General features: G+C 38.7%; 1 protein-coding gene across 1 annotated transcript; it reads left to right on the top strand.

Moving 5' to 3' along the window:
- The first annotated feature begins 4385 nt into the window (after positions 1 to 4385).
- Positions 4386 to 10948, top strand: LOC117335730. Its single transcript, XM_033895905.1, has 2 exons — positions 4386 to 4392; positions 5467 to 10948. Exon 2 carries the CDS (start codon positions 5679 to 5681, stop codon positions 8286 to 8288), a length of 2610 nt encoding a protein of 869 aa, XP_033751796.1. The 5' UTR covers positions 4386 to 4392; positions 5467 to 5678; the 3' UTR covers positions 8289 to 10948.
- Positions 10949 to 11785: the final 837 nt, after the last annotated feature.

Raw genomic sequence — 11785 nt, forward strand, 5'->3', positions numbered from 1 at the left:
AAAATTGACAATTTACTTGTGTGTACTACTTTTGGTTTGGTTTGGTTTTGTTTAACGTCCTATTAACAGCCAGGATCATTTAAGGACGTGCCTGGTTTTGGAGGAGGAAGAGGAGAAAAAACACTTGCCTACAGTCAGTACCTGGCAACTGCCGTACGTAGATTTCGAACTCGCAACCCAGAGGTGAAGGGCTTGTGATAAAGTGTTAGGACACCTTAAGGGGCATCTTAACAGCAAATCCAGTCAAAACATTGATATTTTACAGGCCTATAAATCCCTATTATGGTGCAATGTCACAGAAGTTACATGATGAACTTTTAGTATGTATCATGGCAAACCCTGGGTCTTGCTGTTGACATGTAATTTGTTAAGCTGTTTGTAAATTTCAACAAAACGTAAGAAAAATGCATGTTTCAGGGGGACATAATTAACTCATTTGTATCCCATATATTACACAAACTTGCCATGTCGTTTTGGTCACAAGTGTCTAAAGCACAAAATAGGAGCAATGGTTTGACCAGCTTTGACGTTATTATATGTATAAACGCTGTTTTTATTTTGACCTTGAATTGCAAATGGCGGTCGTGAATGATATCACACAAATATGGCATATAAGGAGGTATTTAAAACATCAGAAATGCTCTTATTAGACAATATAAAGTATTCTTGAAGTGGCAAGAAGACTGCTTTTATGAAAAAATGTTCAACCGTTGAATTTGGGGTAAAATATGCCTATTTCTGAAAAAGGCTGCAAACTCACCATTTTAACAAATTGACATTCAAATGTTCATGTTACTATGATGAGATGTCTTAAAAGTACGATATAGGAGTTTTGTTATTAACTGAAATGCCTCCTTTAAGCCATATTTGTGTAATATTATTCTCAGCTGCCATTTGCATTTCAAGGTCAAAACAAAATAAGTGTTTATACGTACATACAGTAAAATCCGGTCAAACAAATGCTCCTATCCTGTGCTATAGACACTTGTGAACATAACAGCATGGCTATTTTTCAGGTTTGATCATTTGCGTGACTTAGAATTATTCCATGCCAAATCTTACCACAAAGTTACTCTACAGAAGAAACTGGTAGCATCTATAGCATATTATTGGTGATTGTAAGAAGCTACATGTCCAAACAAACATTTTGATATATAACATGACATTTTTTGTGCAAATCTTAAGGTATTTATTCGTGTTTGAAATTCAACACTATTCTGCTATATAGATGACCATTAACCACTCGGCCACCGCGGCCCTCTGTCTGCACTGCCGTTATTACCTCACTGATCATATATTGACACAGCACATTCTGCAACCAGTCTCTTTCGAGTGACGCGGCTCTAACCTTAACATCTATGACTGTTCCACCAATAGTTTTCTCATCCTTGTATTGGAAGGGAAATCATTGATATTGACGTCTTGACCTTCCAATAATCGTCGATCCATTACTGCATTCATTTCCTCGTCTACATCCTTGATAATCTCTGGCATAAGCAACTTCTTCCAGACGGAATTATTTCCGTTGAAACGAACGTTCCTGTGTTGTCATAAACGTGCACGGTATTCGTTCGTTCGTATACCCATCTTCATCGACATTTCCTTGCAGAGGTATATCTGTTAGTGAAGGTATTATCATTCCTATGTCTTCTTGCATGCGATCAAATGTATCCTGTTGTAATGACGGCCTCATTCCGTAAATCTCTCCACCATGGCTTCAATCAACTTTGGAGATGCTTTGTTTTAGTCTATATTTCTCTTCTGTAGATGGTTTCAAGTCAACAAACAGATGTCCGAAGGGTTTCTCAACAGACTGTTGAAATTTTCGCATGAAATATCGAGGTTTCAATGGATACATCTGTCGTACTAATGTCATGACCTGCTGTCTGTCGATAGCATTATTATAGAGAGCGAGATATAATGTGCGTTTCTTCTCTGCGTCGGACCCTTACCCTACAGAGGATTACAGAGATAATAGATTATGAACCTGAGAGGTTCGTGGTCAGGTAAGTTATATCCGGGATACAACTACAAGACTTCATCGGCAAACCCATTATCCCGAACAAGAGATCTTATTTGGCTTTCTTTACCTCCTCCATTCCAAGATAAGAACTTGAAGCATGCGCAGGGGCACTAGATTCAAGATATAATCCTATTGTCTAAACTAAATATTTAAGAGAAACGATACACGATACAATACAGATAAAGACAGTCTCTGCTTTGGTTATTGACCGATAAAACGTTTACCGGCCCGACATCTTTGAGGCCTAACAAAGTGTACATTTGCTAACAGTTGTTTCACGGAAACGGTCAGAAACGATGACTTTAATTAATCAGGGGGCCACAAGACCGTCAAAAGCCAGGCAAAATCGGCAACCAAATTCTGCCGACCCCTTAAGGCATTTAACCTTGTTACCATGTTTGAAGAAAACCTCTTAGCATTTGTTGCAATTATTGCACGGAAGCAAAGCTTGACAGACGGACAGACAGACGGACAAACCCAAATTAAGGGGCATCTAAACAGCAAATCCGGTCAAAACAGTGATATTTTATAAGCCTATAAATTCCTACTATGGTGCAATTTAACAGAACATAATGAACTTTTAGTGTGCATCATGGCAAACCGTCGGACTTGCTGTTGACATGTTATTTGTTAAGCTGTTTGTAAATTTCAACAAAACGTGCGAAAACTTACAGGGGACAAAATTAGCTCTTTTGTATATATTCACTTAATAGCATGTCGTTTTGCTCGCATGAAGGAGCATTGGTTTGACGAGATTTGACTTTAAAATATGTACCCGTATAAACACTATCTTGAAATGCAAATGACCGTTGTAAATGAAATCACTCAATTATGGCATATACTGTTGTATTTTAAACATCACAAATACTCTTTTTAGACACTTTAGAGCACTCTAGACAAGGCAAGATGTCTTGAAAGTGTGATATAAGAGTATTTTCATTGACTGAAATGACCCCTTTATGTTGAACTCAATTTACTGGGTTTTTTACCCCGTGTAATAACTTGTATCTGTAACCTAATTAGAGACCGTCCCATCCTGAACTCATTGAAATAAGCGACATTTTTATTCCCCCGGGAGTCTTTGGCGATAACCGTTTAAGGTTGCTGTTTAAAAGCACCTAAATGCCCCCCTTTAGCACCTACATCAAAGTATTCGTAATTTTCAGAAACTACATGTCCAAACAAACAATTTGGTGTATTACATGACTTTTTTGAGTCAATTTTTAGATATTTATTCGTGTTCGAAATTCATCAAATCTCTCCTATATAGATACAAATTAAAACTTGTTTTAATGCAATTTATGCAGGCAGAACTCTGTATAGGATTCATGTTTTTATTTAGAAACTTTACAGTAATTATTGAAAGAGGCAGTAAAGGGAGGAGTGAGATGGTCAAGCTCATCACTTTGCGCATTAATTTTTTGCTAAATTTAGAACGCTATAAAAGCGCATGACGTAGCTGCCTTCACTCAGAGGCTGAAGATCCAAGATGGCAGAACAAGGTGCGTAATACGGTCAAGGTCAATTTTGATCTGTTTAAGTTATCTGCCTATTTTGATCTTCTATTTCTAGACCATATTTTTAACAAAGGTTTTGTTGACATACTGGATTGTCAGTGACAATGTCTTCGGTCCTGGTATTAGGTCATAGTTTCATCAAAAGATTGGATGATAGCCTAGTGGGTTCATGGACGAATCTCGGTTTTGACCCAGACCGTTTAGCAATTTGTTGTGTCGGTAAAAGTGGAGGAAAAATCAATCAGCTGTATGCTCGCTGGATTTCGGATATTATAAGGAATGTGCAGCCCTCTGTAGTTTTACTTCAAATTGGAGGAAACGACTTAGACTGTGTCGATTATGAGAGGGTGAAGGACACTTTGGTTACCGACCTACTTTCTATAGCTCAGTGGTTAATGGCGGGATTTGGTGTCAAGCGAGTCGGTTTTATGCAGTTGTTCTATCGTAAGACAACAAGATGTTCACCTGTTGATATCTATAACGACAATGTGGATTTTATCAATATGTCTTTAAAACATAGCTGTGTGGGTTCAAAAGTTTTCTACTGGCGACATAAGGGTCTCAAGGACGGTGTTTTGGATGTCTTGTGTAGGGATGGAGTCCATTTATCGCCTGGGGGCATGCGCAAATACATCTATTCTGTCCGAGGTGCCGCCCTACAGGGTTTACGATTGGTTGCCGATAACATGTGACTTATTTTCCTTCCCGATAAGGTAAGGTCATGCATATTCATTATCAGTATTGTTTACAAACACTTGAGCTATTATGGGATGTATGTGATGTCATACTTTGAGTTTTTACTGCGCAAGTGTAGAGTACTTCCGCCCAGCTGTTGCTTTATCTAGGTCAATAGTAAGTGTTGTAGTGGAATCGTACGTTACATTTGTCGCATCTTCACGGTGTTTCTGTATATATATCTGAGATTAGATACCCTTTATATTTGTTACAAACTGATACTGTTGGCAGGCGAGAGGTCAAACGGTGTTTACATAGGAGTTTAACGCATAGGTAGTTTCACTTTGATTACGTGTAACGCAAGTTAGGCTCTGCATTGTTTACATGTGCATTCACATGTGTAGTGTGTTGTATACGCGTTTGTCACATGTTGGTTGAGGAGTCTTCTTTTAAATGTGGTTTCACGTGATGTGTTGTGCAGTTTTTACCACGTGAGTTCATGTGGGCTGTGCAGTCTTTTGTCTACATGTGCATTTCACATGTGTAGTATATTTTACATGGGGTTTCATATCATGTGTTGTGCAGTTTTTACCACGTGAGTTCATGTGGGCTGTGCAGTCTGTGTTTTACATGTGCATTTCACATGTGTAGTGTTTACATGTGCATTTCACATGTTTAATGTTTACATGTTCGTTTCACATGTGTTTTACAGCTTTTTACCTTGTCAGCTCATGTGGGCTGTGCAAATTATGTTAACATATGTCTGGATATTTTGTAGTTTATTGTGTCTGCATATTTTGTAGTTATTAAATAAGCATTTCACTGTATTGTACAACACAGTTTTTATCGCACACGTTTATGTGTGTGCTTCTCATACGTGTTCAGTGTAAACAGATAATTTGTATCAAATAGACTTTATTAACCTACAGTTCAAATAATTTTCGTTCAACATGGTGAATGAATTCCCTAGCTATTTGACAGCTATTTCTTTCATCAGATGTAAGGAATTTTCTAACTGTTGAACAGTTTTAAAACTTCACACTTTCAACATTGTTTTGAGTTAAATTTGTTTCGATAATTATCAACACCCATGAATCATTTGAACTCTAAATGTTGACTTTGTGTTTGTTTAACTTTACAACACATATTACCTCACAGACTGATAGGTTCGTTCTAGGTTGGAATCATTAGATCTTTGGTTTTTGAGACATATTGATATCCAGATACTGTTTCAAAAAATCTATTTTCCAGAGCATGGGCCGGGTCCTTCAAGGAGGACACGTAGGCGTGCAGCACTGCAAAACACATTGGTGGGTAGGAGACGTCCTACAGGTACGAGAATACAAGATCATGAGGGTCAACCGCCAGCTCCTCATATTGAAGTGACAACACCAGTTGTGGGGTTGGCAAGCCCCGCATCTTTGCCAACGACACAGGAGATTGTCAAGGAGTTGTTCAATAAAATGAAGGATGAGGGTTACATAATGCCTATGCCTGTAAATGGGGCAGGTGCCACAGCACCAACAGTCCTTCCACCAGCTAACTACAGTACACAAGTACTCCCTGCAGTGGCACAAAGAATCACTATTCCAGCTGCAGCATCTGGATCTCCGACAGTTCAAGCCTCTGATATCACAAACATTGTTCCACAGGCTAACAGTGGACTTTCTATGCCATCAGTGCACACAATCCAACAACCGGAACATTTATCAAATATGAACATTACTGCGCCATTAGCAAATGTTGTGTCAAATTTGACGGGTGAGACAAACCTTATGCATCCTACTGTTCACAGCATCTCCCGACCTCTCGGTATGCATGTTGATACCAAAATTAAAATGAAAATTCTAGCCGATGAGTTCATTGATTTTGGGCTACTTATTCAAAAGTCAGCAGACACAGAAAATTTTAAAATTCAGTTACATGGCACGGAATTGGCCATTGTTCCAAAACAAAAATCATTTTCTATCAGAAACATTGAGCAGTGGTTGTCTGCCTTTCATGTCTTTGTAGCCATTTACGTACAAACTCATCCACAGGCTATTTCATCTCTTATGAAATATGCTGACATTGTTCAAACGCTACACAGGAGGTCGGGAATTGCTGCAGCACTGAACTATGATGGTAATTTTCGACAATGGCATCAGTTTTATCCCCATGCTTCATGGGGTGACATGCACTCTGAATTTTATTTAGAGGCGACAGCCATTGGTCTCAGAAATGCAGCCCGTAACCAACCAGTGGTTCAACAGCCCTTTCCCCAGAAATCGGCCAACAACTTCCCAAAAGGAATTTGTTGGTCGTTCAACAAAGTTGGATCATGCAGGCGGGAACCCGCTGCAAGTTTCCCCATACCTGCTCCAACTGTGGAGGAGCCCATTCCTCCCGACAGTGCAAGTCACAATCCTCACCTAACAACCCTGACTCCACCTCAAAAGGTGGAGGCAATGGCCAGTCAGCTACCAGCCAAGGCCAACGCCCCCAAAACAAACAAAACAAATAATAAACTTCCAACCCCTATTAAGGTACAAGTTTTGCTGCCTTTCTTAGAGGGTTACCCGAGGGATGCTTTTCAATTTTTGTATGAGGGTTTCACCAATGGTTTTACTCTCAAATATCGGGGGCCACGTATATTTAGGCTTTCAAAAAATCTAAAATCTGCCCTTGATAACCCCACTGCTTTGAAACAAAAAATTGACAAAGAAATCCAATTAGGTCGAATTCAAGGTCCATTTCTTGCACCACCTTTCCCAAATTTGCAGGTATCCCCTTTAGGCCTTGTACCAAAAAAGGAACCCAATGAGTTTCGTGTTATTCATCATCTTTCCTACCCGGAGGGAGCATCTGTAAATGATGGGATAAATCCGGAGGAGGCCACTGTGGCTTATCAGACTATCGATGATGCTATAAACCTTATCAAACAGTTCGGAAAGGGGGCCTTTATGGCAAAAACAGACATTGAGTCTGCTTTTCGTCTTATCCCAATTCATCCTAAGGATTACAACTTATTAGGTTTTCAGATAGATGACAAATTTTACTTTGATAAAGTGTTACCAATGGGATGCTCTATCTCATGTCGCTTGTTTGAGGCATTTAGCTCTGCTTTACATTGGATAATGGAAACAAAGTTTAAGGCTGCAGGGGTGGTTCATATTTTAGATGACTTTTTATTTGTAGCACCACCTGGTACCTCTAAATGTCAGGAAGATCTGGACAACTTCCTAGAATTTTGTCGGTGCACACACATCCCCAATAAAGACAGCAAAACAGTTCTCCCCTGTACCCTCCTAACTTTTTTAGGCATAGAACTAGATAGTTCCAAAATGGAAGCAAGACTCCCTATGGACACAATCGTGAAAGCACGCCAGTTATTAGAACAGTTCTCGCGTCGCAAGAAAGTAACTTTACGGGAATTACAATCCTTGATTGGTTTACTTAATTTCGCTTGTAAGGTGATATCTCCTGGTCGTACTTTTTTACGACGTCTTATAAACTTGACATGTGGTCTTCAGAAACCACACCATCACATACGTTTATCACGGGAAGCAAAAGCTGACCTGGCAGCATGGCAAGTTTTCCTTGAATCATTCAATGGAATTTCCATGTTTCTTTCTGATAGATGGGTTACTACAAACCAACTCCATTTCTTTACTGATGCCAGTAACTTAGGATTCGGAGCCATTTTCCACACATCTTGGCTGTTTGGCTCCTGGCCCATGTCTTTCATACCATATCATATCACAGTTAAAGAATTTTTTGCCATTGTGCTGGCGATCGAAATTTGGGGTCCTTCTCTGTGCAATAGGTGTTTGGTCTTGCATTGTGACAACATGGCAGTTGTTGATATCATCAACAAGCAAACATGTAAAGATCCAACCTTGATGGTGTTGACCCGGCGTTTTGTCATTGCTTCATTACGTCATAACATTCTATTTTCAGCACGCCATATACCTGGAAAAAATAATGTTCTTGCTGACCATCTGTCTCGGTTACAGGTGGACTTGTTTCGGCAGCAAGCACAATATATGGATCGGCATCCAACGCCAATTCCAGACCACCTGCTGAGAATCTGAACAAGTCCCTGATAGACCTTTTGTTGTCTGCTACAGCCCCACAAACAAGACGGACTTACCTTAGGGCGTATCAGATGTTCCAGCAGTTCCTAAGTTGCACTTATCCAACCATTTCCATTATACCTACTAATGTGGGTACGTTAGCCTATTTCATAACTCATATTCATCAAACTGGTTTAGCTGCTTCAACAATTTCAACTTATATTGCAGCCATTGCCTACCTGAATAAATTGGCAGGTTTCCCTGATCCGTCACAGTCGTTCATCATTAAAAAGCTGCTAGTGTCGGTACAACGAACTTCTTCTCGTGCCGATAGTCGTCTACCTATTACTCCTGTCATTTTGGCAAAATTAGTAGACTCATTACCAAGTGTTTGTCAGTCAGCATATCAGATCTGCTTGATTAGAGCTATGTACCTTTTGGCATTCCATGCATTCTTACGTGTAGGGGAGATGGCTCTAAATAAGTCTGCGTCGCATGTTCTTCAGTTTCACGATGCTACCCTTTCACATGATTCCAATGGCTGTCCCTCCAAACTTGAGCTCACTTTTCGCTCTTTCAAGGGGCATTACAATATCCGGCCCATTACATTATCACTACAATGTAAACCTGCTAAGCCTGCCACCTGCCCCGTCTTGGCCCTCCACCAATATTTACTTCTCCGTGGCTCTTTAGCAGGGCCACTTTTTTGCTTTCCCAATGGCATACCAATTACATATTCTTACTTCAACAGTTGCTTACAGAGTTCTCTGGCCTGGGCAGGGTTAGCTCACCTGCCTTATACTAGTCATAGTTTCAGGATAGGTGCAGCAAGCCATGCAGCAGCCAGTGGTGTGGCCGATGATGAAATACAACAGATGGGCAGGTGGCACTCTTTAGCCTTTAAAAGGTACATAAGGATGCCAACTTTTTATGATATATGACTTTTTGAGATTGTGATACCATCTACTGGGCATTGGGTCGAGTAGTTGGTCCTCTACATCAGTTGGTTTTTACTTTATTCATTGTGTCTTATAGACATAGAAATAGTTATTTCATAATTTGTTGCTCTGAACCTCCTGCTGGGCATAGGGTCGAGTAGTTGGTTTTAAAGCAAATAGTGGGTTTTAAGAACCTGTTTAAGTATACCTTTACCTTATCATAGTTATATTATGACATCCTTAATGTTTTACGTTTGTATGACATTACTTTGTAATTTTTTAATTTTTCGGCCTTCAGACTATCTTCTGGGCATAGGGTCGAGAAGTTGGTCTCAAGACCAATGATTTTGTAATTTTCTATCAACTTCTGGAGAAGATAAGACTAAAACTTATGTAGGTTTTATAAAACTTTTACATGTATTAGTTTTTTGATATGTTTTATGTACCACGTGTATTAAAAGTGATAACAATGTTCTTTAAAAACTCTGTAGGCAGTAAATAACATTGTACCAGTTACAACGGCCATATAAACTGGAGTTTATACACTTCAACATCATCTCTTGTTTTTGATACATGTTTTTGCCTTGAAAACGGCTTGTTTTTTGCATGAATTTTCCTTGGTTGCCGTAAGAATTGGGTTACTGTAGATAAGTTTTAACGACCAAATGTTATGGACACCTTTCATCTTTTTCTTCATTTTGCATTTGCTTTCCACCATGGCTACGGATGGGGGATGATTCCTGTGACACTGCACATAATCTCGAGGTTTCAATTGTTTGTGTACAGTAATCATTGTGGCGGGATTGGATCCCCATCTAAGACTTTTGTGTCAATACTGATTAATTAACAACCGTCGTTTACTATAATAAACGGCCATATTCAAATCAGATCTGTTGTCCGAGTTTTATTATTAGTCTTACAAGCTTGCCATGGTGGATGCCCTGTATAAATACAAATTAAAACTTGTTTTAATGCAATTTATGCAGGCAGAACTCTGTATAGGATTCATGTTTTTATTTAGAAACTTTACAGTAATTATTGAAAGAGGCAGTAAAGGGAGGAGTGAGATGGTCAAGCTCATCACTTTGCGCATTAATTTTTTGCTAAATTTAGAACGCTATAAAAGCGCATGACGTAGCTGCCTTCACTCAGAGGCTGAAGATCCAAGATGGCAGAACAAGGTGCGTAATACGGTCAAGGTCAATTTTGATCTGTTTAAGTTATCTGCCTATTTTGATCTTCTATTTCTAGACCATATTTTTAACAAAGGTTTTGCCCACCTCCATCCCCTTTCTTGCCTCCTTTTATGATTGATATGTATATAATACTAAAAGTGTGTATATTTATTGTTTTTTGTCTATATACAAAGTTTGAATGGTATAATTACAGTTATTGTTCTTATAACTTTTTTATTGATGTTATTAAACTGATACGAGTTACTTTACTACATTTAGATGTACAATTTGTAAGTTTTGTATTTTCTATATAAGATGTAGGTATTATTTTCAGTAAGAGGTATAACTTTTGTTAATTCTACCATATGTTCTGTATATAATGTCCGATGTAGGACATATGATTTAGTTTCTAAGATGGATACCCAAGTTTATGTCTTGAAATTGATTACAATGTATGTTATGTTCATGAGATGGCGGGATTGGATCCCCATCTAAGACTTTTGTGTCAATACTGATTAATTAACAACCGTCGTTTACTATAATAAACGGCCATATTCAAATCAGATCTGTTGTCCGAGTTTTATTATTAGTCTTACAAGCTTGCCATGGTGGATGCCCTGTATAAATGACCCTTAATGGACTTGAGAAGGCAATTCCTGCTTAATTTCATACGGTCTATAGAACCATAGTGCACACCCCATCCTGTAGTCACCATTGCCCTGTAAGTACCGACCTAACTTTTAAATTGCTAAAAAAGCATACCCTTAGAGAAAACTATTTTATATTTTAATAGTACGGCCTATGAAAGAGCTAATGAATATCTTAGATCTATCGACTGGAATGCCCAATTACAAGGTGATATTAATGATATGAATTCTACTCTTACTGAACAAATCCTTACAACTATTAACCAATTTGTACCTCACAAAACAGAAACTATAAGACCGAACGATAAAATATGGATGACAAATGATATTGGGCTAAAAATACGTCAAAGAAATCGTCAACATTCTAAAGCAAAATTACAAAATACGCCAGCTTCTTGGAACAAATTTAGAACGATTCGAAACCAGGTTATTTCTCTAATCCGGAAGGCCATAGAAAAATTTCTATCTGAACTGCAGGGATCTTTAGTTGACCAATTTATTCCGCCTGGAAAATGGTGGCGAATCGCAAAATCTGTAATGAACTTCAAAAACAAAAGCAAAGCTGATAATCCGTTAATCATTAACGGCGAACTGAATCATTTAATAACTTTACCTCCATATCCGTAACCGAGAAAATTGTGACGATTTACCTCCTGATTGTCCCCTACCACCACACACTTTTTCTACTTTCAACATCACCGAACAAGACATCACTGACCAACTACATCTCCTCAATACTAACAAACCAACAGGCC

The sequence above is a fragment of the Pecten maximus genome, chromosome 10, assembly GCF_902652985.1.
Source record: "Pecten maximus chromosome 10, xPecMax1.1, whole genome shotgun sequence".
Lineage (NCBI taxonomy): Eukaryota > Metazoa > Mollusca > Bivalvia > Pectinida > Pectinidae > Pecten > Pecten maximus.

Bases quoted from the DNA above. Each gene is read 5' to 3' on its own strand.
- LOC117335730 (XM_033895905.1), top strand. From the start codon at position 5,679: ATGAAGGATGAGGGTTACATAATGCCTATGCCTGTAAATGGGGCAGGT.